Raw genomic sequence first — 23,952 nt, forward strand, 5'->3', positions numbered from 1 at the left:
CCTAATAAATTCTTCGAATTAAGAAACCGTCGTGCACACAAGTATGCATACAGCTAAGTACTTACACATACTATGTACCAGGTGCGCTGATAATTATGGAACCGATCTTAGTCATAAAATTGACATTTTGAAATATATGTATCATCCTCGTGTTTTTATCTATTAAGAAATATCTTCCTTCAATTTAAATCATTTCTCGAAAACGTTCGTTACTATATCGTAGGCATCATGCCATACCGACAAATTTAAATTCCACGTTTAAAAATAAAATCAATCTTAATAATTTTTTTTATTTACGAACAGAGAACTTCGTAACTTGGAAATTTCCAAAAGTTATAAGCGCTGATTTCGTTTTTTCAACGTAAATTTTCATTAAAAAACTAATTTACTATCTATGTAATTCATCAAGTTTTACGATAACGCAAATTTTGAAATTAAAACTAAAATCGGAATTTTTCACTTTTCCTTGTTAGACCACTTCATATAATCGTTAAAATTAATATTAATCATAAAATTTGATATGTCATCCATTGCTGACGCGTAGAAAGTAATTTACTACAAAGTAACCGATTTTCTTCCGAGAGTTGCCTCAGTGAAGCTAGTTCGTTCAGACGCGAATTATGAAATCACTTACGTCAATTTTCCTTAGACACAACAATAAATAATAGTAAATAATTAATGTGAGAGATATTTAACGATACTTTTGAAGAGGCCATCACAATTAATACGTGTATAGCGATATATTGTAGATATTTTTTTATAAAAAGATATACATTAATTTATATAAGAAAAAGGAAAATTAACATACTTTTTTCATAGAATAAGAATTACAATAAACGCTTATCTATGTAGATAATCATATTATTTCATAAATGGAGAATAAACTGTGAATTAAACGATTATAAAATATAATATGTACATATTATTGCAATTAATCATGATTATTCAATTATTGTATTTAATTTATAATATATATCTTCACTATGTAATTAATGACCTTTTAACACAAAAAGTTTCATTTTGGTTTTCAAAATTGATATTACCTCGAGTTTTTACTGCCCAGTAATAAATATCTCGACATAAACTATACAAAAATAGCCAATTAAGTTGTGTGTGTACTCCAACCGACGCATCAGTGATATCCGCTTTTATTACATTCGTGCGTCAAAAGCGTATCATATTTCAAAATTTCCTCCTTCTTGTTACAATTACTTTATTTCTTTTTTATTATCGAAGCAATGGAACATGTATTCACGAGAAGAAAGAATAAACCGCATGATCTTAATCACGAGATCGTACAAAACTTGCATGTACAATCGTGATTTTATGAATAACGTGACCAATTTATTTAAATAAATCAACAAACTGTCTAAAAATTAGAGAAAATTGTCATTGAACAATTTTAGCAATCATGAATGATCATTTGTCGTAAAGGCAGTTGATATTATTATCTAACGATAAACACGCAATAAATAAATGGATATGCATGCATAATAACAATAATTAACCAGTTAAAACAACAAAATAAGTTCAGAAATAAAATGTTATTAACCTTGACTCCAATTTCTTACAAATATGTATCTTTTTTCTAAGATTCTAATTTTCAATTAACAAAAATTTTCATCTATTGTTTTACTAAAAGAAAGTGATTTAAAAAGAATATAGTACAAGCTTGTCACCTTTAAGCTGACCTACTGAACCGCGATAATCGTTTATATTTAAAGCGTATACAACATTGTAGATATGCAACGTCCTCTAGAATATTGTGCCAATCATATTCTGTCCCCTTAGTACAAGCGAATATATGCTCATACTTGTGATTATATAATGATTTAAAACAAGCTTCATGTGGGGTTCCCAACTGAGAGGGAAGTGATTGAATAACGGATTTCCTTTGGTTGTAGGACGGTATATACAAATAATAGATAACGTAATACGTTCACAGCGTGTACATTAACAATTCGGCATTGAATAATTAAACCGAAACTATCAAGATGATGCAGTAACCTTATGATCACAGTCATTTTTTTCATTCATATTAAGAAAAAGCTATAATTTCGATTATTCGGTCATTTCAGGACACAAATAAACAAACTGCATCGTAATGTTTGTTATATATATTTCATTGTTTCTCGTAGTTCTTTTTGAATACATTTTTTTAATAGAATAATGCATTTATCATCACTACTATTGAGAAAATAGCAGTTTATTCATAAGTAACAATTTTATTAAAAACAAAGTGCACAAACGCTCATGTAATAATTATATGTACTAAAAAAGCAATTAGTATCCGTATATGCCTAATTAATTTTAATTTAAACATGCTGTTTCATTGATTTAGATAAATGCATTGTATTGTGTATTTGCATTAATTTTACTTCATAATACATCTTTGAGGAACAAAGTCACACATACATATTGTACATACGTATAGATTAAATTAAATGCATTGTAAGCTAAACAATAAGAAATAATTGTAACAATTATAACACATATAACTTAACATAATAAGTAGAATGTATTCCACAAATATTCACAGTTTTTAGAAATACAGCAAATTCTCAGTATGGATGATAGACTAGAAAACTTGAGAATGTTATAATCTCTGAACAAATTTCTTTTATATCACGTCTGAATTAAGAACTTTTTTTCGCAAAACTACTAAAATAAAATAAAAACTGTATGTAACTTATGTTTGTTAAAATTTACCATTAATTGATTTTAGATGATCCTATTTTTAATGACACGTTTACAACATCTAACAAAATTTAGGAACATACATATTTCTATATTGTTTAGTGTTTAAAGAAAATTGTTTATAATGAGAACTGAAATAAACATAAATAAAAATGCTTGAACTAAATTGTATATAAATGTCTTCTGAGTAATAAAAAGTAGTATATCTATTTAGAAAATAAGCTGCAATAATACTAAAATTATGATATGAATAACTGTCCGTGTTTGAGCAAAAACTTCGTAATTATACATATTTGTATTTTATTTTATTAATGTTAAATTCATCTTATTTGTAGATTAAAACATTTCATTTGAAATTTATTTAGCAATTTAATTTAAGATTAATAAAACATTTTTCACTGTAATACAAGAGAATGTAACAAACCTCGTTTTTCATGGTTCTTATTTGTGTTGTTCACAGATATTCATATTAAGACTTATAGTAATTGATGCACTGGATCAATGTAATGAAAAATGCTTTTTACATTAGAATAAACTAGAAAAGGAAAAGAATCGAAATTTAAATATTTGTTTCTTTTTTTAGAAAATACTTTATATTTTACATGAAATAAAAACCAATAAAAACGTTTGTTAATCTAATCATTGCTTATCTTTTTACCTTTAAGGAATGTAAGGTTAGCAAATTAGATTAAATGTTACTGTTAAAGGTATACATAAAGTTTATCTATTTTATCGTGTGTTATTCATAAAAAATTTTGTTGTTTTCACTGTATGCACACATTATTGAATAAAAATTTTATAATATACTACTTGGGCTAAAATTTCTGGAAGACATAAATATATAATTGGACATTGGATTATGAGAAGAAAATATAATTTACATCTTGTCCTTAGATAAACAATTGTTCATCATGAAAGCAAACATATTCAATTCTGAATACAATTATGAAAATTTCCTACCTTGTGGGCATATTTTATCGGCAAAACTGAGGAAAATTTTATTTAAAGAACTTAATACTTTATTGGAGGTTAGTATATTTTATGCTGTTCGCTGAATGATATGAATACCACTATCTGTGTGAACTGGTGAAGACAATTCACCAACTTTGAGAGCAAATGCTGCTTGTTCAAAAGGCTTTTGCATTGCACCTCGACTAAATGGTCCCAAGTCTCCACCTCGCTTGGCTGAACTACAATCACTATACTTTGAAGCAAGTTCAGCAAATGTTGCTTTTCCAGACACTATTTGTTCTCTGTAAGCTAGGTTTGTAAATAAAATTATAAAAACATATAATAAAGATCACCACTACATTGCTATAGTAAAATAGAACAAAGTAAAAGTTATTGATATCCTACATTTAATAAGTTCAAGAGCTTCTTCCTTTGATCTTGTGATATTTTCTTCTCGCCAGGAAGATGGTCTTCTAGAACCTGAATGTTTTACTAACAAATGAGAACACTGAACTTCTTCTGGACCATCTCCTTTATTATTTCCAGATGGATCAGCTGGTTTATCTGGCCTATCCCATTGACTTTCTTTAGTATAAACATTTAAATAATAATGTTGTCCTATAAAAAAATATATTGATTAATAGTACATCATGGATGTTTTAAGTCAGGGAATATATATCATGGTCTATATTATATTAAATATACTGTTTTGTATTATTATACAAAATACTTTACAAAATATCTTAAAGTATAATAAATATTATTATACAAATTATCATGTTGATAACAAATAAAAGCTATCAAATTATTAATATCTTTTTAAATTGACAAGTTATTTAACATTTTTGACGTAATAAAACTATATACTTTTTAAAACATTTAATGCCATGTTAGTTTCGTGAATGATTGTAATATTATCACAATAAAAGAAAGAACGTATACATTCGTTAAATTTTCGTAATTTGTTAACAACTATGCTTGTAATAACAAAATTTTAGCAAGTGTAATATAAGTTTCCCGGAAAAATGCCGGCCGTATGTTCCATATTATAGCCGATACAATGAAATACCGTAACTAATACAAAAAATATGATAATGAAGTAAATAATTAATTTTTGTTAAGTATTTTTTAGATAATTTCTTGAATACTCAATAAATTAACGTACCAGTAGATCTGCTTAAACGTTTTTCCCAACCCGCTGGTAATTCTTCGTCCGCCATTGTTTCCAATATTTTTCTACTCTTGTCTCACGTCAAACACAGCAAACACGTTTTCACTATATCTAGTTACATATCAGCATGTACACCAGTTTAAGCAACTTTATCAATAAAATAACTATCTTTCCCTAAAGAATTTAGAAAACATATACTATACCACGATCATATTAACAGAGACTTAAGACTAATCGATATTCATATATCGAAAGCATGGAAGAAACCGTTCGAAAATTGAGTCGTGAGAAATCAACATGGGAAACAAGAAGGTTCTTATTCTGCGCATGCGTGACATGCTATGAATGTCTCAGATAAAGACAGAAACACTCTACTTATCTATATCTGTCTCGCAAGAACAAAAACTTTATTGTCTTCCATGTTGATTTTTCACAGCTCAATTTTCGAAATGTTTTCCCTAGCAAGTATCAAGAGCTATTTATTTGGCCGTATGCTATATAGTATAAGCTGGTATAAGATATAAATTCTGTACAGGAAATACCTTACGTTGGAGCAGAGAGGAATTTTTTCTCTGGCTGGGCATAATAAAGGCAGATAGATAGTAGCAAAGGGACAACTTCCTCTCTGATAGTAAATAACTCTTGAAAACGCGATCTTTTGAAAATAAATATGTAATCTAGGAGAAAAAATAAATTCGAACTCGAACTCCATACAAATTTCATATTAGGAAAGATATATGCATTTATTTTAATAATTCGTAAACCAGCATACATATTTTTGCAACAAAATTGAAAAGTGGTCATAAAATAAATAAAAAATTTGCTATAATTTACGCACTACCGTTATCGACAAAACATGGTTACCATGACGACAAACTATAAACGCTTTTTCTGTACATTAAATCTTTGAAACGTGCATCAATTTATCTTTCAGAACATTGTTTAAACGAAGAATAAAAACTAAATATGACAATGAATAATAACATTGATGCAGTTTTGACTGAGTTAGGGTGGAATGATGGATTTCGAATACCGGTAGCAAATGAAGAAAATAAACGATTAGAAGAAGAAGTAATACAATCATTTATGCTATACTAATTTCACTCGCGTTTTGCACATTATGTATAAATTCTTTTGTCTGTTCTGTTGCACGCTTCAGTTTTAGGCACAGTAAATTTTTGCACAGTAGTATGAATAAATATTTATTATAATAAATTATTAGTTTGGTATTATTATTTATTTATAGAAATATATAAGTAATATAAGTAATAGCTTGAAATATTACTTAATCTATTATTTTCTACGTATGTTATATTTACTTTGTTTAATTTTTCATAATATTTATACATAATTTTTTATTAAAAGATTGAAAGGAAAATGAAACTAAAAGAAAATTTAAGTACGAAACTCGAATCAACGGAAGAACGAATTAAGATGATGAAAAAGCATATTAACAATTTAATGACAGAGCAGAATATAAATCAAAAACTTTTAACCGCTCATTCGGCGCAACTTAAAACTGAAGACCATCATTACCGATTGAGTTGTAACACTGAATCGAGCCTTCGCCAAGAAGCGCGACGTTTTCAAAAAGAATGGCAAGAAGTAAATGAGATGGTAACAAACATTGAGAAAGAATTACAAAAAATGATAAAGAAAATAGAAATATCGAAAAATACACTAAAATATGATGAAAAAAATCTACGAGAAATGGAGGAGATATTAAATGAAAATGAAAATAATAATGAATTAATAGCACAATATATGAAAGAAGACTTAAAAGAATATAAGGTAAAAGAAAAGTAAACAAATTTAAGAATGAAGCACTAGTGTGATATACATACAAAGATTTCATTGTATTTATTTGATTTTTCTGTTATTTAGGAACTGGAATTAAAAAGACAGAAACTTAGCAAAGAATTGCAAACATATCGTGATTCAATTATTAAAACAACTAATGAAGCGCGGGAAGTGGAGATTATACTTAATCGAACATCTGCATTGTATAATCAAGCATTGATAGAATACCGGCAAATGTTTAATCAATGGAAAGGAAGCGTAATCATGTTACAACAAAGAAATAATGATATCAAGAAAGTCATTCAAGTATAACTAAACATCTCATTATGTTCTTATATTAAACAATAGTTTTAGTAAAATTTAAATATTTCTTGTTATTTATTATACTTATTAGCTTCAATTAAATTTTAAGTGTACTAATTGTAATATAGTAATTATAATAAATTATTTAACAAGGAAACCGAAGCATTGTACGAAATTTCTCAAGATAAAAAAAAAGTACTTCAAGAATCAGAAAAATTCTTGATGGAGCAAATTGAGAATAATAAGCAAGTTCAAGATTCAATTAAAAAATTAGAAAAGGAGCTTACTACAATGAAGGAAGAACAGGGCAACATGAAAGAAATGATTACTTCATACGAAAATCAAGTAAGAATATAAGTCAAAGTACTTCTAAAGTCCTCCTCCTTAAAATCTTTCTCTATTTTAAAATTTTAGCTTGTTATACAAAAAGGTATCGTGAAAGAGTTGACACAACGTGTGCAGCAAGTAAGAGCTGACATAAAACATAAGGAATCACAAATTCAAATTAAAAATACAAAAATAGAGAAAATAGATAAACAAGTAATAGATTTAACTGCAAAATTGCAAGACATTACCAATCAAAAAGTGGACATTGAAGAAAAGGCAAAAGAACTAGAAGAGATGATAGAGGTATTTATTGCTAAATAATTGTTGTTATATAAAATAAAATAATATATTATGAAACAATATAGGAGCAAGAGAAAAAAAAGTCCAAAATGACTAAAGAAATGAATCGATTACAAATGGCAAATTTACGTGTAATGAATCAAATAAAAGATTTACAAAATGAGAATAAAGTTTTAAAGATGGAATATGAAAAGGAATCTAAAAAATGCGAATATTTAGACAAATTACATACCAAAGAAGAACATATTTTAGAGGATAAAAAGGAAGTATCCTACCAAGCAGAATTCGAAGTGCGAAAATATGAGATGAAATTGAACAGATTAAAAGGGCTTGAATATAACAAGTCTGAAGTTGAGAAAAAACAAAAAAAGATTGAAGATCTTCAAAATACTTTAGATGAAAAAATGAAAGTGTCTAAGTTATTGCAAAAACAGATTGCCGCTTTAGAAGTAAGTTGTTTCAAAATAACTTGTTTACAAAATAATACACTGAACATATTTGCTTATTGTATAGGATAATATGAGGAAAATTTCAAATAGTATAGCACAAGATAACAATGAATTAGAATATTTACAAAATAAAAAACAAGATCTTGTTCTTCTAATGAATGCAGGAGAAAAACAATTAAAAGCTGCTCAAAATTGTTATGAGGAGAAACAAGTAGAAGAAAGTATGCTACGACTTAGAGTATCTCAAATGGAGAAAATGATGTGTAATATAGGAGAAAATGTTTATGATTTGGAAAGATATAGACTTGAATTAGAAGCAGTACGTTTTTCATAGGATAATACTTTTAACATTAATAAAAATATTAAATAATTAGCAATTTAAAATATTAAAGTAACATATAAAATTTTGATAATATTATTTAGGCAATGCGGGAACGAAAAGCAGAAATTGTTGTACAGAAGGAATCTCTAATAGTACAAAAAAGAATTGTAGATGGTAAATGTTCAGAATTAAGAAGTGCTATTGCTGAGAGAAAAACACGAATAAAGCAATTACAGGCAAGGTATGACAATTACATAGCATTGTTAGGTACTAATCCTGATGGAACTCCAATGAGTACTACTCATATGAAGATTCAAAGTGCACAAGAAAGATATCTTTTACAAGAACAGGGTGATCAATTAGATGAAACAATAAGAAAAACTGAAGATGAAATACAAGCCATGGAAAATACATTACGAGTAATAAATGTTTGTAATGACAAATATAAGGTATCCTTAACAACAGATGATCAAAATAAACCAGAGATAGAAGAACATAAAAAATTGGATGAAGAACTGCAGAATGCAGAACAACATTTGAAGCAAAAAAAGGAAGAATTACAGTGTTTAACTGAAAATATGCAGGTATTCTACAATATACTTAGTTGAACATAATCTTAAGAAATAAGAAGTATATCCAATCATAAAATAAAATGATTTTAATAGAAAATACAAAATGACTATGTGAAAATTCTTGAAAATATAGAGGAAACTCAAGAATGCAAAGAAAATAAAAACCAATATTTAACTGACTTGAAACATCACATTCGTGAACAAAAAGAAAAAATATCAAGAGCTGATAAAAGTTTACAGAATGCCCAGAAAAGTATTCAACGATTGTATGAAAGTACAGGAGACAAAACTGTGCTCATACAACAGGTTTGTAAATTACATAATGTATTTTATAGTAACTATAAAATATATTATATAAAGTTATCTTACTTTACATTCAATAGAAAGAGATAGAATTACGTGAACTGCAAGAACAAAATTCCATTGCTTTGCAAGATATTGCAGAATTTACAGTTCATCATATAGAAGTTGAGCCTTACATTAAAAAATTGTTAGCATCACAGAATATACAGTTACCTACAAATTTATTAGGCCAATCGCCGGGATCTAATCATTCTCATAGTAATACAAACTTATCAGAATGTTTACCAAAAAGTACAAATAGAGAAAGTGTTTATGGATCATCTAAGGGAAGTAGTAGAAATGTCATCAATATAGAACCACAATTCGAAAGTATGTCCATAAAAGCATATATAATAATTTAAATTATAAAAATTTATCAGTCATCTAAAATTATTATATTTCAGTTGTTCCAATACAAAGTACATCAAGGAGGAATATAAAGCAGAAACAATTATCTGTAGAAGCTTCCGTGCAAGTACAATCAATGAAAAAAGCTTTTTAATATAATTTTTTAAACATTGTATATTAATTTATTTCTTATTATATATATTTACCAGGAATAGCATGTAAAATAAGAATTTTAAGCAATATTTAAAAGATAATTAAAAATGTTAATGAAAAATGATTTATCGCCAAAAACGGGACTTTTAGAAATATGGTACCCATTTAATATATATTAAAACACCAGCTAATTACTTTTAGGTTACATTACTTTCTTTCATTACAATGAAACATACATAACTTATACTATAGATTCAGCATATACGAGTGTTTCCCAAAACTGTTATCAATTTATTTGATTACGCATGCATCATGTTGATTATGTATAACTGATAGTTTTATTATATTAAGAGTTTTATAACTCATAACTATTCAAAGTCCGTGGCAAATCACAGATATTGTACGTAATTTTTCGCATTATAATAAAAGGTATGATAATCACAATAATACCTACTTTATATTTTAAATATATTACAAAATTAAGGAAGAATAAAAAAAACAGTTAATTTAATAAAATAAACCTTTCTTTTTTCCTTTTTATTTCAAATAACATAAGATTTTAAATGTGCCGAATGATTTCAATTTTTTATTAACCCTACATAACCCTCTAATAATGAATGAAGTAACGATGTTCAAACAAAATTATTGAAATATATATAAAAGTAGTTAAAATGTAAAAATTTAATTAGTTCTAACATGGAAAAATGTTTCCAGATGCCAGATATTACCGAAGTTTCTAGCAACAAAGTTTTCGGCGGATGGCAGAAAGTCTATTCACACGAAAGGTACTGTGTAATATTATATTTTTTATATCGAAATTATTGAAACGCAAGATTATTTAACGTGTAAAATATTCTAAAAATGCTCAATTTCACATAGTCATAACTTTTGAAATAGTGGATTCCTCGCCTTAAAACTTGTGTTTTCTTATTCTATACGTCGAAAACTACAAAATTGCAGAAAAAAAGTCAATAATTTGTGGTCTCCTGGAGTAGAGTTTAACCAATTTTTTTATAACACAGCTATGAATTAGGATGTAAAATGAATTTTGGAATCTTCCTACCACCGCAAGTGGAAGAAGGACCTGTACCCGTCATTTATTGGTTATCTGGCTTGACATGTACAGAAGCTAATTTTGTCCAGAAAGCAGGTGCACAAAAATATGCTTCTGAACAAGGAGTAATCTTAGTTGCACCTGATACTAGCCCTCGCAATCTTAATATACCTGGAGAAGATGATGATTGGGATTTTGGAACTGGTGCTGGTTTTTATGTTGATGCACTAAAGGAGCCTTGGAAAAAACATTATAGAATGTATAGCTATGTTACTAAGGAACTACCAGCTTTGATTAATGAAAAATTTCCTGTTTTACCGGACAAACAATCCATAATGGGTCATAGGTAAACAGTGGGACAACCATTGATTATTTAATAATTGGGTTACTTAGTTTCTAAGTTGATCTATTCATTAGTTTTTAATAATGAGAATCTGCATATAATTTTGTTATAAATTCTATAGTATGGGTGGACATGGAGCTTTAATATGTGCTTTAAAAAATCCTGGTTTATACAAAACAGTATCTGCTTTTGCACCTATAAGTAATCCAATTTCATGTCCATGGGGGAAAAAGGCTTTCTCCGGTTATTTGGGTGGGACAGAAACTAACGCTGCATGGAGAGAATGGGATGCTACAGAACTAGCTAAAAAGTACAATGGACCTCCTTTGGATATTTTGGTTGACCAGGTATTATACTATGATATTATATTATGAAATAAAGTTTTTTAATAAATGAGTGTATAATTTTAGGGAAAAGAAGATAAGTTCTTGAAAAATGGACAATTGCTACCAGAAAATTTACTATCAGCTGCAAAAGATGCTGGATTATCTTTAGTTCTTAGATTTCAAGAAAGCTATGATCATAGTTACTTTTTTATATCTACATTCATAGAAGATCATATTAAACATCATGTAAAATATCTTAAATCTTAATTTAATATATGTACTTATTTTTTTTTTATATTTTTGTCATTGAGAAATAACTCTTAAATAAAAATAAACGTTACAATAATGATAATAATAATAATAATAATAGCTCAAAAGAGATATAATATTTAATTATATAAATTATGCATATGCAAAATATAACAATTACTTATTTTTGTTCTGTGTATGTAGTATGCGGAATCGTTCCGAAACTTGGGAACCCAAGCTTTGGTACGAATCAAAAAAATTCAGGTGAGATCAGGTGATTCCCTATTAAAAAATATATGACCCTATTTAGGAAAATGATGATCTTAAAATCTTCTCACTACTCGACCCGTAAAAAAATAATTTGTACCATATGACGTCCCCTTTCGAACCAAACAAACTTTTGTTAAAACATTTTTTTAATAACTTCAATCCCTTATGAGGTATCCCACTGTTCTTACTTAAATGGAACACCCTGTATGTAAGCATGAACTCAGATGCAATCTGTTCAGGAAACCAAGATTTACTTATTAGGAAAGGATAGTATCGTTCCTGATTAATTATTACCGAATCGATTCGAAATGACTCTCGGAATCTTGAGTAATACACGTATCGAGATCTCACCTGCTCCACCTGAATTTTGCCAGACCATTCCAAGCCCGTGTACCCCAAATTGTGTATCTTCTTCCTTACTATAAAATTTTTAATAATTTTATCATAAATTATAAAGAACAAAATAAATACATTTTCTTTCTTATATAATTCCACTTCTTATAACTTTCAAAATTTTTCATAATATTACAAATATATAATATGTATTAGTATCAATTTTATAACAAGGAGGTATTAATTAGATCTAGGTGGTTCACGGACTTGATGCCAAAATACTAATACTGGTTCACGTTTTTGCCATATATTGGCACTACCCCACATTTGCCAAAATCTATAATAAAGAATATATAAGAATATAAGAAAATATATAAATTTTTATAAATTTTGTACAAGGGCTTACATTCCAAATAATGCTCCACCCAAATGTGCTGCATGATCAAAACGTTGCCAACGCATAAGGCATCCCAAAGTATCCAAACCCATTATAGCTTTCATGGCCTGATCACATAGATATTTTTAGTAAAAAGATATATAAACTAATTCACATATAAAACTCAAACTTTATGCAGTTAAAATGAAATTATACATACCATACTCGCTGTAAATGTGAACATTGGAAGAAAAATAATAGATAGGTATGCATTTGGAAACTGAGTACATACAAATCCAAAGATACCCATTATTGCTCCTGACTATGTTGCAATTATTAGTATGAATATTGTTACATTTAAAATCATATTTATATTAAATTTTAATCAATACTCACAGCTCCCAAGGAAGGATCTCTTATTCCAACAACAGCTTTATATAAATAACTTGAAAAACTAGATACTACTCCACTAATTAAATAAAGTGCCAAAAATTGTTCTCTACCCAGTTGAGCCACAGCAATTTTAGAGAAACCATATAATACATACATGTTGACAATTAAATGAAGAAGGGAACAATGCGAAAATGTTACAAACAACATTGGCCAACATCTACCTTGATTAATAGTATAGAATTTAATACTCTTATATATACCCATATTATAATAAATATTTTTAAAGATATGTATTACTCACTAGTGGTAGGAGTGCATGAAAAATATCGATACATTGTCAATCGAAATGCTGGTATATGCCATGACAAAAATACCAACACATTTAAGAAACATATAGGAATAAATATTCTTTCTCCTTCTGATAAGTTTTTCCACCAATTCTCCATTGTATGTCTCCATCCTGTTCGCTAAATAAAGTAATATGTAGCAATAAAATATTTTAATAAATCTATATATGAATCTCAATATACAAACATGTATTCCCCATTGTTTGTAACTTCTGATTATCCTATAGGTTTTATCCCTGACACGTTCATATTCCCAAATGGCAGCCGCAATAAATGTTGTTGCACTAAACTGAATTAAACACAAGAAAACTTATAATACTAAAACAATGGATTATGTTTAAATTAACTTAGTATAAATTGAAATAAAATTTAATATCTTAACAATCGCTTACTATGATAGTAAAGGTAAATGGTTTCCATAAATTGGGAAAATATCCTGATTGCTTTTTAAGGAATTCTTCTGGTAGTGAATTTGATGATTGTGATAGTTTTGTTTTACCTCTGAACTTATGAAAATTTCTAATTTGTTTATATCCTTCAACTACATATAATTTAGGTTTAAACTTTATTGTAGTAAAAACACTGAAAAAAGAATATATAACTATAAGTAAGTGATATGAAATTATTAATGAATATAAAAATTTGAGATATAAAAAACTATCTTACCATTTATATGTACTATTACCTATATGTAAAAATGACCTAAGAGCCATATTGTAGGCCATCCAAAAACAGTAGAAAAATATCGTCAACCCTACATTGATTTTATAAAAAAAATTTGTCACATAATATTATAGTCAGATATTATTCACTCCTATCATTAATTCTTATAATAATTCACACTTTTATTCACTTTTTATAAAAATCACTTATGTCAAGTTTTCTCATAAGTTTAAAAATAAACAATCAGCAATTTTTGAATGTAGTCGTTTTCCAATTGTATGATTAAGGTCGCGCCCCTTTATACTGTAAATATATAGCTATAAATTATTTTAATTTGTACGAGAGTTTATCACAAATCAAATATTATAGTAGTTGACGTATGAGTTTGTAATCTGCCGTAATTTTGTCAAGTAGGCACATATGTTAATTACATATCAGGTATATATATATTGTAATATATGTATTGTATATATATGTCATAATTATAGAACGGCATAAAAGTATACTTACAGGTAACTGCAATCGTTTTATTTATTGCTTAACATGTAATGATTATGTTATTAAATACATACGTGAAAATTTTACACTGAAAACTTTAATGCCAGTATCACAAATATGCATTTCCATGCATGAGAATTAGGTATGCTAAGGATAAGAAAATACGTTTTAACGAAAAAAGAAATTATTTTTGTGTTCTTAATTTATGTTTTTGACACACATTCATTTAACTTTCATCATATTAATAAAAATCTATCCATACTTAATTTTAACAGGGTTTCTAAATTTCGTCGACCAATTAGAAGTATTAAACTATAGTCGAAGAAACTTACATGCGAATCGGATACTTTATTCGAAACCGCATAATTTCAAATCCATCAGTAACGGTCAACGGTTGATTCGATTCAAGCAGTCTGTGTTCAAGTTTAAAATTAACTGATTCAGCATATTTATCACCGATCCACCGTGATTAAAAAATAATTTCTGTTATTATTGCTACTGTATAATAAGGTATAATTTATATAAAGACATCACTGCTTTACGGTGAACGATTCAAAGGTAATTAATTATGATTATTTTTAACAAAGTCTTGTTTAAAATTTATGGGGTAAATCAGGTAATCGTTACAAATGAATATGTTCTAAGTGAAATGATATAAGTATTTGTTAGAATATTTTGGTAAAGCTTATATGGTAGTAAAGAATAATAGTTACAAAACGTGGGTTTTAATAGGATTGTGGACTTCCAAAAATTATGAAACATAGGTCTCAACAGGATTACGCATTTTCCAGAGTTAAAATATTCCGAGCAGTGAAATTTATTTCTTATCAATGCAATTAGTATATATAGTATTATACAATTAGTATAATTAGTATATTATCTTATTTATTTATACTAGCGTAAATATGCTTTAATGTTTAACTTTAGATCTAGAGAAAAGGATTCTTCAATGACTTTTAGATCAATCTCAGACAAATGTAACTTTGTTTACACTATACTATGAGCATTATCATATAGTATTGGTTGAACTGCATATATGTCTTTCCTACTTCCTATACTTACAAAACTAATAGCATATATGCATCTAAAACACATATAATATATACACATTACAATAAAGTAATTAAAAAAGGTCTTCTCAAAATTCATGAGGACATCATGCATCAATAGAATGACCAAAGTTAATAAGTTTTCTAAAACAAACGTATATATTAAAAGATAAACATTTTATTGCAGATGACTGAAGATGCAGTTAAAGTTGCTGTTCGCATTCGTCCATTAATAAAGAGTGAAAATGAAAGAGGATGTCAAACATGCTTAGATGTTGTTCCTGGTGAACCTCAGATTGTTGTATGTAATACAGCCAAAGCTTTTACATTTAATTACGTATTTTCTCCTAATGTTACTCAAGAGGAATTCTATAATACAGCTGTTAAAAATATGGTAGAAAATATTTTTCAAGGTAAAATTATATTAAAACATAATTCTGCAAAATACTGTAATTGTATTTTATTTTTGCAATTAATGTAGTAGTATATTTATATACCTTCTTTGCAGGCTATAATGTCACTATATTGGCTTATGGTCAAACAGGAAGTGGTAAAACTCATTCAATGGGTACAAATTACATTGAAGAAGAAGACATGGGCATTATACCCAGATCGGTGAATGATATATTTGATATAATTTCATCAAAGGAAGATTGGAGTTTTAAAGTTACAGTTTCGTTTATGGAACTTTATCAAGAACAGTTATATGATTTATTAACTGATAAACAAAGAAATCAGTCTATTGTTGAAATCAGAGATGATGGTAAAAATATAAAGATTGCTGGACTTGTAGCAAAAGAAGTTAAAACTGCAACAGAAGCATTAAACTGCTTGACACAAGGATCTTTAGGACGTGCTACAGGTGCTACTGCAATGAACGCACAAAGTAGCAGAAGCCATGCAATATACACTTTATGTGTATATCAACATAAAAAAAATGACCTGTAAGCAATATATCTAGAAATTACAAAATAAGATTTATTTATAATATATTTAAATATTTTGTTCTTTTCTACTTTAATATAATCTAGCAATACAGCAACAACTGCAAAGTTTCATTTGGTAGATTTAGCTGGATCTGAACGTAGTAAAAAGACACAAGCAACTGGTGAAAGATTTAAAGAAGGAGTTAATATAAATAGAGGTTTGTTAGCATTGGGTAATGTTATATCTCAATTAGGAGAGGGTGGCCCTGCAGCATATGTTGGTTATAGAGACAGTAAACTCACAAGATTATTGCAAGATTCTCTTGGTGGAAATTCCATAACATTAATGATAGCATGCGTTAGTCCTGCAGGTTATTATTGTCATAAAATTTAAGATATTTGTATTTAATACTAATGTTCAAAATAACTTATCTTTTATATAAAATACTTTCAGATTATAACTTGGATGAAACTCTAAGCACATTAAGATATGCAGACAGAGCATGTAAAATAAAAAATAAACCTGTAGTTAATCAAGATCCACAAATTGCAGAAATAAATCGTCTAAATAAACTAGTACAAGAATTAAAACTTGCTTTGGTAGACAATGAAATTAAGGTCTCATGTCCATTGGAACATCAGGAACTCCACACAAAAAACCAATGTTTACAAAAAAAAATAAGGGATTTAACGGAAAAGTTAAATAGTAATTTAGTTGAGGCTGTAGTTATGTATGAAAGGGCAGAATTAGCTGAGCAAGCTAGAGAAAAAATTCAAACTGACATGATAAAGATATTAGAAGAATCTAAAAAACTTTTAGATGATTTTGATAAAGATCCTAATAAACATAATGAACATCGTTCAAGACTGGAAGCTTTGTATTTAAAAATTCTTGGTAAGTAACGTAAGGAATAGTTATTGATATACAGTTTCTGAAAATATTTCCTTATTTATGATAAATAGATATTCAAAACGATCAGAAGAAAACATCCGAAGAACTCATAAAAATATCGTCTGATAATGCAAACACATTTACAATAAACTCTGAAGACGACCCAGAACAGATGTGTATGGATGAAGTATGTTCCCCAGATAGTTTAGATGATTTTCATGAAAAACAGGAAGAACATACTTTGCTCCAAGCTAAAAGGAATGACGAAGTTCAAAATATCAACAAAGAACTTGCTATTAAGGAGAGTCTTATACATCAGCTTTTAAAAAGCTCATCTCTAACAATTGATTATTCCAAAGAAATACAGGAAATGGAGCAAGAGATAAAAACACTTCAGATAGAAAAGGAAGAACTTCTGCAAGCTCTACAGAACGTACAAGCAAATAATGCTAAGTCAAAGTAAGAAGTTTAATTAAATACAAAAATTATTATTTTTTTAATTTTCTTCATTTACAGCAATCATTAACTTAGTGTTATTTCTTCAAGTTTTTTAACTTAGTTTGTTTGTTTTACAGATTGGCAGAAAATAGACGTAAAAAGGTACAGGAATTAGAGAAAAAAATAACAGAATTAAGGCGAAAGATATCAGAGCAAGATAGGATAGTTAAAACGAAAGAAAAGCAAGATCAACAAATAAGAAATTTATCAAACGAAATGCACGTGTTAAAGCAAACAAGAATAAAATTAATTAGACAAATGCGCAATGAATCTGATAGATTTACAAAATGGAAGGAATCAAAGGAAAAAGAACTGAACCGTTTAAAAAATCAAAATAGAAAGCAAATGAACGAAGTGACACGTTTAAAATTGTGGCATAGTAAACAAGAAACTGTTTTCAAAAGAAAGATGGAAGAAGCTTTTGCTGTTAATAAAAGACTGAAGGTAATGAATTAAGATTTTTGTTTGTAATGCTTTAATTGAACAATAATTTTGTCTTTTACTTTATTTTTAGGAAGCTTTAGATTTGCAAAAAAGAGTGAGAAAAGAAAAGATGAATACTAATACTGATAAAATTCAAAATTGGTTAACTCAGGAAATAGAAATATCGGTGAGCACCATTGATGCAGAATATTCTCTCGAAAAATTAATGCAAGATAGAGCATCATTGGCGTGCATGTTAGAAAAATTTCAAAACGATGATGATGTAAATGGGACCAAAATTGCTGAACTTACTGAATTTCTAGATTTACGTAATACGCAAATTACCGATCTCCAGCAAAAAATAGTTGAATCTGATCAAGGTAAATGTTCCATTCGCTAAATGTACGATATACGTGTTAATGTAGTAAGTTCCCTTGTTCAACTATTAATTGTATACATGTGTATTTATTTAGAAAGTAGAGCACATACAAGATGGCAAAAAGTACATACAATGGAAGGAGCAAAAATTGCTCTTGAACTATTATTTAAACATGTTACAGAGAGTAGAAGAAAGCAATGTGTAAAGGAATACGAATACAATGAGCTTCAGGTTTGTATATTTGAAAATTATAGACTATTTAAAAGTTTACATAAATTAAACAAGACTCTTTTAAGTTCAATATCAACAATCTAATTTAAAATTATTATGTTTCTAACAATAAACGTAATTTTAGGGAAAGTATGAACTGTTGCAAGCACGGTTGAATGAATACCGGGTCAAAGAGAAAGAAAGGCGTATGTCAAAACAACTTGCATTAAATGATACACATAATATTAAAGAATATGAAAGTGAGGATAACAGTAAACTAAAAGAAAAATTGGAATTTTACAAACAAAAATGCGAAGAACTAGAACACACAGTTAATATACGCTCTTAATTTCATTATTGATAAAATTAATTCTCCACTAAAATATTATAAATTGTTTTGTAAATTTTTCAGCTCCCACGTAAAATTCAGAACAAGGAAAATGTGAAACCCAAAGCTATTAAAGACGTACAGGTTGAAGATATTCATTCCGAAACAGATGATAGTACCATTGAAGATGATGTTGAAAAAGATCCAGATTGGACACGAACACCACTTTATAATCGTATACGGAGTCTTTTGGTAATTCATTGAAATTAAGAATTTATTACCTTTGATATTTAAAACAATATTCTTTATATTATTAATTCTAAATAATATAATTTTTATTTTCAGGATACAACAAAATCTTCATCACTTGACCGTAATTCATTGAAACGGACATCAGATGGCGATGCAAAATGTAATTGTAAAACGAGTTGTGCTACACGAATTTGTCGTTGTCGTAAAAACAAAATTATATGTGGCAGTAATTGTAAATGTGTGGAAGACCAATGTCAAAATAGAGATAAAAAAAATGTAAGCTTGTTATTCTTTCTAATAATAATAATCATTTAAAATTATTTCATAAATCTATCATTATTATCTTTAGTTGAATCGTACATTATTTATGGATCAGTCAAAAGAAGATGAAAAAGCAGAGGACGATGAATTTCTAAAGAAACCAAGGTATATATAAATTATATTTTTGTAATTTCATCCATACAATTATATATTATTAAATCTCTTCTTTTTTCAAACAGACTAGTGGAATGAATATCACCATCATCAATAATGCAAAGCTCAATTTTCTGGAAGTGCAATTTGTGTGTACGACATGTTTCATATTAAGAACATTTTACAAAGAGGCAACTGGATTTTACATTCTGACACTCAAGTTTTATTTATTTTCTTATTTATTTATTACTTTTTTTATTGATTGCTTAGTTCAATATCTTACCTTAACTGAATAAAATACCTTATGTTCTAATATTCAATTATATTATCTTATTTAATTAAGTGCACAAATCTTATTTTGTCACATAATTGTAAATATATAATGTAAATAAATTTAGCTGCAAATATGCTTATTAGATATTAAAATAAAATCTTTTACTTGATTTTATAATAAAATATAATGTCTTATGCATTTTTCCCAATCTTATTTTGTATGTATGTTCACAAATCCTCCAAAAATGACAAACCCTATTATGATGCAATTAGAAGTGCTCATACTTCTAATTTTTATACGCATTTTATTAAATTTCATAATTTCATGTGACAACTGCAATGTACATATATATAAGAGAGAAAATATACATTATTAACTTTAAAAATTAGAAAAGTACTTCAGGCATATATATTTATCGTATATTTTTTTCAGATTACGTGTAAAATGTATTTTTCGTATTATAATAATTAAAAGAAATATTTAGATAAGTCCGCTCGTTCCTAACATACTTATAAGATTTTTATAAAATACTAAAAAATAGTCTTACTTTTTAACATTTATATTTATTGATCTATTGCTACATTCATTGCAACAAACGTATTTTTGATTTAAATGTGACGGTAAAATTGAAGTTCATATGCATTTCCGTTAATGGAAGATAGAGCTCTTCCGGTTGTATAGAGCAACGAGCAAGATGGGTAAGCAATCGATGTTAAAATTATATCGTTTTTAAAAATGTAAAGCTTATATTATTAAATATGTGTTGTTCTCATCGATTGTTCAATTTTTTTCAATTATAATTTCGTTAAATATTTAATAGAAAATTCTGAAATAACAAAATGAAAATGAAATGTATTAATGATCTAACGTTTTGGTACAGGTAAACCTCGTGGTCTTCGTACCGCACGTAAGCATGTAAACCACAGACGGGATCAACGATGGAATGATAAAGACTACAAGAAAGCTCACTTGGGAACGAGATGGAAGGCCAATCCATTCGGTGGTGCTTCTCATGCTAAGGGTATTGTTTTAGAAAAAGTGTATGTATATTTACATTATTAAATCTCTTACTATATCATATTTATAGTAATCTCTTTGAATTAAAATGAATTTCTGCATCAAATTTTAATTAAGTGTTTGTATGTTTTTAGTGGTGTAGAAGCCAAACAGCCAAACTCTGCTATTCGTAAATGTGTGAGAGTACAACTTATCAAAAACGGCAAGAAAATTACTGCTTTTGTACCTAGGGATGGTTGTTTGAACAATATCGAGGAAAACGACGAAGTTTTGGTCGCAGGTTTTGGTCGTAAAGGTCATGCCGTAGGTGACATTCCAGGAGTTCGATTTAAAGTAGTGAAAGTTGCCAATGTTTCGCTACTTGCACTCTACAAAGAAAAGAAAGAACGACCTAGATCGTAAAGTCACTATCATGTATTTCTAATAAACCTATAAAACATTTTTAATTAAATTAGTATCTTTTTAATACCCATAAGTGCTTTTATTTTTATAAGAGTACAGAAATATAAATTTAAAGATTGATATTTTAAACACCACTTAAAAGAAAATTAATATTACAAATCAATAAGTATCCACATATCCATTCTTAGCTTCTTCAGTATGTATAACGATATTTTCAACAGTTTCATTCAATGGAGTATTTAATTTCCCTATTTCTTTTGGTATATTGGCATTCAATATTTCTTCCTTTGCTTGTAGAAACTAAATATTAAATAGCATTTGTATAAATTGATATTAATTGTATTAAATATAAGAAGGTCTATAAAAGTACAAAACCTGTGTTAAAGAAGAAAATTTTGAATATATGTCGTTAATATCAGCGTCCATGGAGTATGATTTATTCTTCATACTTTTTGCGTTAAATGGTGACCATGAATCAATGGATGAATATGCTTCTATAAAATTCTTTTTTTCCTCATTAAATAACGAATCTCGATCATTTTCATTAGTTTTCTTTTTTTCATCCTGTATTTCATATAATTTTATATATTATTTCAAGACAAAAGACATAGAGTATTATAAAACATCTACTACACCAACAAAGGAATGATTCTATATGACAAATGAACTGAAAAATTAAGACAGTTTTTTCATGTCTAGCTCACATTCAAAATGATACTTTTTGATAAGGAATCATTCTTTTTGCAATTGTAGCAATAGTTACAGATCACTTTATATAAATTTTTTAATGAAATTACTTTTGAAACCTGTTCCACTACATGTTCTTCTTTTTTAAATTCAAAAGTTGATGATAATTCTTGATGTTCATTTAGATACTTTTGCAAATTTTCAAAATACTGCATAGATTCAGAATAATTTAACTTTGGTTCAACATTACATGTAAACGTATTTGAATCTTCATTGATATAGACCTAATATAAAATACATCTGTAAATATACAAATTATATACATGCATGTTTTGGATGTATTTATTTACATACGTTTAATATATCATCAGTGGATTCTTTTTCATCATATTCAGTATCAAAAGACTTAAGGAATAAACATTTCATAAAGTCCAATAATAATCTTAAAGTTGGAAGTTGTTCTTTTAACAGGCAATTTCCCTGCAAAAAAATAATTTAAATTTTTCTGTTGCCAATAGTACAAAAAGAAATTATGTAAGACACGAACCAGAAATAATTTTTTGTCAGTACAAATTCCAATTTCGGAATAAGATTTTAGTAACTCTTCTGCAAAAAAAAGATAATGCCTTTATATTGAATATATTAAATATTATTTAATTACAAACTTCTAATGTTCTTTAGTTATAAAACCTTCTAAAGCAGCGCCTTTTAACTTTTGTAATTTGGAAGCTATCAAGGGAAACTTTTCAGCCAAAAGCCAAGATAATAATGAAAGTCGATTCTCTCCATTAAGAATTGTTACTTCTATATTGTTTGCTAAAGCTGTTGTAATTTTTGGATATCTTATTTGTACTAAAGTGTTATAAATATCAGTCATAAGTTCTTCTGTATTACTCATTGTTGTACATTTCTTTTCTATTCTTGTCATATGTATAAATTATATTTTGTTATATATCTATTTTGATTTTTGATGTAATTTCTTTCCCTTCGAGATTAGATAACTAGTTACTAAGGCAAATATAAAATTATAAATAAAATCACACTAAAACACTTATTACATTCAATACGTAACCCCGTAACCTAACCCACGGTCATGTAAACGATTTAACGATTTGTAGTACTTTATATGACGGTGACCTAACCAATTTTGGTAAATGACAAATAAGATTAGTTGTATTTTCGTACATATTTGTAATTTCAAAATACATATAAAAATATACGTTTACAATATTGTTATAAAATGAACAATTTTTATATTTTAGAATTTTTATTTCGTGACAAATATGATAAGAAAATTTATATGTGTATGTGTACAATTTTTATTTGATTTATAGTAACTCAATTATAAGGTAAATTTTTTATTATGAAAGGTTTCTTTTTTTTAGAAATTGTTTTCCTTTTTTATATTTACGATATTATACTTGATATAATAATTTTTTAATATTACCAGCGAGTATTTAAATTTTATTCAATCTATTGTTTATTTGCTGTCTATTGTTTGTCTGTTATCTATAAATAAATTATGTATCCCTTAAATATATATATATGTATTTTGTGTAGCTAAGATTACCATTAGTTTTACATAATTTATATCTAATTTATTATTAGCCTTAC

At 27.5% G+C, this 23,952-nt stretch overlaps 6 protein-coding genes across 9 annotated transcripts; 3 read left to right on the plus strand and 3 right to left on the minus strand.

The window, feature by feature from the left end:
- Positions 1-2,102: 2,102 nt before the first annotated feature.
- Positions 2,103-5,022, minus strand: LOC117204871 (putative peptidyl-prolyl cis-trans isomerase dodo). The gene is made up of 3 exons (XM_033442685.1): positions 4,814-5,022; positions 4,054-4,266; positions 2,103-3,957 (listed from the first exon to the last, which is right to left on the minus strand). Exons 1-3 carry the CDS (start codon positions 4,866-4,868, stop codon positions 3,737-3,739), a joined length of 489 nt encoding a protein of 162 aa, XP_033298576.1. The 5' UTR covers positions 4,869-5,022; the 3' UTR covers positions 2,103-3,736.
- Positions 5,023-5,770: 748 nt separating this feature from the next.
- LOC117204826 (S-formylglutathione hydrolase) lies at positions 5,771-11,798 on the plus strand. Of its 2 annotated transcripts, XM_033442593.1 has the most exons (14): positions 5,771-5,890; positions 6,185-6,610; positions 6,704-6,925; positions 7,076-7,267; positions 7,337-7,552; positions 7,615-7,998; positions 8,063-8,317; positions 8,422-8,904; positions 8,986-9,198; positions 9,276-9,503; positions 10,450-10,520; positions 10,758-11,135; positions 11,254-11,479; positions 11,543-11,798. In XM_033442593.1, exons 1-14 carry the CDS (start codon positions 5,786-5,788, stop codon positions 11,723-11,725), a joined length of 3,582 nt encoding a protein of 1,193 aa, XP_033298484.1. In that variant the 5' UTR covers positions 5,771-5,785; the 3' UTR covers positions 11,726-11,798. The 2 variants fall into 2 exon arrangements, with proteins under 2 accessions (XP_033298484.1, XP_033298483.1); XM_033442592.1 differs by lacking the exons at positions 5,771-5,890; positions 6,185-6,610; positions 6,704-6,925; ... (5 more) ...; positions 8,986-9,198; positions 9,276-9,503 and adding an exon at positions 9,940-10,164.
- Positions 11,799-12,447: 649 nt separating this feature from the next.
- LOC117204827 (presenilins-associated rhomboid-like protein, mitochondrial) lies at positions 12,448-14,731 on the minus strand. 2 transcript variants are annotated; one of them, XM_033442595.1, is made up of 10 exons: positions 14,607-14,731; positions 14,280-14,392; positions 14,093-14,180; positions 13,819-14,008; positions 13,614-13,715; positions 13,381-13,546; positions 13,083-13,300; positions 12,907-13,008; positions 12,717-12,814; positions 12,448-12,647 (listed from the first exon to the last, which is right to left on the minus strand). In XM_033442595.1, the coding sequence occupies exons 3-10, from the start codon at positions 14,149-14,151 to the stop codon at positions 12,551-12,553; spliced, it is 1,032 nt and encodes a 343-aa protein (XP_033298486.1). In that variant the 5' UTR covers positions 14,152-14,180; positions 14,280-14,392; positions 14,607-14,731; the 3' UTR covers positions 12,448-12,550. The 2 variants fall into 2 exon arrangements, with proteins under 2 accessions (XP_033298486.1, XP_033298485.1); XM_033442594.1 differs by having other exon boundaries at positions 14,093-14,392; positions 14,607-14,730.
- A 241-nt stretch (positions 14,732-14,972) lies between these two features.
- Positions 14,973-20,387, plus strand: LOC117204825 (chromosome-associated kinesin KIF4). 2 transcript variants are annotated; one of them, XM_033442590.1, is made up of 14 exons: positions 14,973-15,145; positions 15,824-16,049; positions 16,145-16,580; positions 16,668-16,933; positions 17,017-17,457; positions 17,526-17,913; positions 18,030-18,396; positions 18,467-18,755; positions 18,849-18,985; positions 19,110-19,295; positions 19,377-19,544; positions 19,638-19,820; positions 19,894-19,970; positions 20,045-20,387. In XM_033442590.1, exons 2-14 carry the CDS (start codon positions 15,824-15,826, stop codon positions 20,055-20,057), a joined length of 3,177 nt encoding a protein of 1,058 aa, XP_033298481.1. In that variant the 5' UTR covers positions 14,973-15,145; the 3' UTR covers positions 20,058-20,387. The 2 variants fall into 2 exon arrangements, with proteins under 2 accessions (XP_033298481.1, XP_033298482.1); XM_033442591.1 differs by lacking the exon at positions 14,973-15,145 and adding an exon at positions 15,183-15,203.
- Positions 20,388-20,813: 426 nt separating this feature from the next.
- Positions 20,814-21,700, plus strand: LOC117204853 (40S ribosomal protein S23). Its single transcript, XM_033442652.1, has 3 exons — positions 20,814-20,930; positions 21,113-21,272; positions 21,384-21,700. The coding sequence occupies exons 1-3, from the start codon at positions 20,927-20,929 to the stop codon at positions 21,649-21,651; spliced, it is 432 nt and encodes a 143-aa protein (XP_033298543.1). The 5' UTR covers positions 20,814-20,926; the 3' UTR covers positions 21,652-21,700.
- On the minus strand, positions 21,531-23,515 carry LOC117204852. Its single transcript, XM_033442651.1, has 6 exons — positions 23,029-23,515; positions 22,886-22,944; positions 22,693-22,818; positions 22,449-22,622; positions 22,027-22,215; positions 21,531-21,951 (listed from the first exon to the last, which is right to left on the minus strand). Exons 1-6 carry the CDS (start codon positions 23,264-23,266, stop codon positions 21,811-21,813), a joined length of 927 nt encoding a protein of 308 aa, XP_033298542.1. The 5' UTR covers positions 23,267-23,515; the 3' UTR covers positions 21,531-21,810.
- Between the last annotated feature and the right edge of the window lie 437 nt (positions 23,516-23,952).

This window comes from Bombus bifarius, unplaced genomic scaffold (assembly GCF_011952205.1).
Source record: "Bombus bifarius isolate JDL3187 unplaced genomic scaffold, Bbif_JDL3187 scf7180000007984, whole genome shotgun sequence".
Taxonomy (NCBI): domain Eukaryota; kingdom Metazoa; phylum Arthropoda; class Insecta; order Hymenoptera; family Apidae; genus Bombus; species Bombus bifarius.

Bases quoted from the DNA above. Each gene is read 5' to 3' on its own strand.
- LOC117204871 (XM_033442685.1), bottom strand. From the start codon at position 4,868: ATGGCGGACGAAGAATTACCAGCGGGTTGGGAAAAACGTTTAAGCAGA. The intron at 4,267-4,813 runs GTACGTTAATTT...ATTTTTTTATAG, and splicing joins ACGTTTAAGCAGATCTACTG to GACAACATTATTATTTAAAT. The intron at 3,958-4,053 runs GTAGGATATCAA...TTACAAACCTAG, and splicing joins AGCTCTTGAACTTATTAAAT to CTTACAGAGAACAAATAGTG.
- LOC117204826 (XM_033442593.1), top strand. From the start codon at position 5,786: ATGACAATGAATAATAACATTGATGCAGTTTTGACTGAGTTAGGGTGG. The intron at 8,318-8,421 runs GTACGTTTTTCA...AATATTATTTAG, and splicing joins ATAGACTTGAATTAGAAGCA to GCAATGCGGGAACGAAAAGC. The intron at 9,199-9,275 runs GTTTGTAAATTA...TACATTCAATAG, and splicing joins AAACTGTGCTCATACAACAG to AAAGAGATAGAATTACGTGA.
- LOC117204827 (XM_033442595.1), bottom strand. From the start codon at position 14,151: ATGGCCTACAATATGGCTCTTAGGTCATTTTTACATATAGGTAATAGT. The intron at 13,547-13,613 runs GTTTGTATATTG...TACTTTATTTAG, and splicing joins ACAAACAATGGGGAATACAT to CGAACAGGATGGAGACATAC. The intron at 13,009-13,082 runs GTGAGTATTGAT...ATTGCAACATAG, and splicing joins GAGATCCTTCCTTGGGAGCT to TCAGGAGCAATAATGGGTAT.
- LOC117204825 (XM_033442590.1), top strand. From the start codon at position 15,824: ATGACTGAAGATGCAGTTAAAGTTGCTGTTCGCATTCGTCCATTAATA. The intron at 16,581-16,667 runs GTAAGCAATATA...AATATAATCTAG, and splicing joins CAACATAAAAAAAATGACCT to CAATACAGCAACAACTGCAA. The intron at 18,986-19,109 runs GTTTGTATATTT...ACGTAATTTTAG, and splicing joins ACGAATACAATGAGCTTCAG to GGAAAGTATGAACTGTTGCA.
- LOC117204853 (XM_033442652.1), top strand. The intron at 21,273-21,383 runs GTATGTATATTT...GTATGTTTTTAG, and splicing joins GGTATTGTTTTAGAAAAAGT to TGGTGTAGAAGCCAAACAGC.
- LOC117204852 (XM_033442651.1), bottom strand. From the start codon at position 23,266: ATGACAAGAATAGAAAAGAAATGTACAACAATGAGTAATACAGAAGAA. The intron at 22,945-23,028 runs GTTTTATAACTA...TTTTTTTTGCAG, and splicing joins AAAAGGCGCTGCTTTAGAAG to AAGAGTTACTAAAATCTTAT. The intron at 22,819-22,885 runs GTTCGTGTCTTA...ATTTTTTTGCAG, and splicing joins CTGACAAAAAATTATTTCTG to GGAAATTGCCTGTTAAAAGA.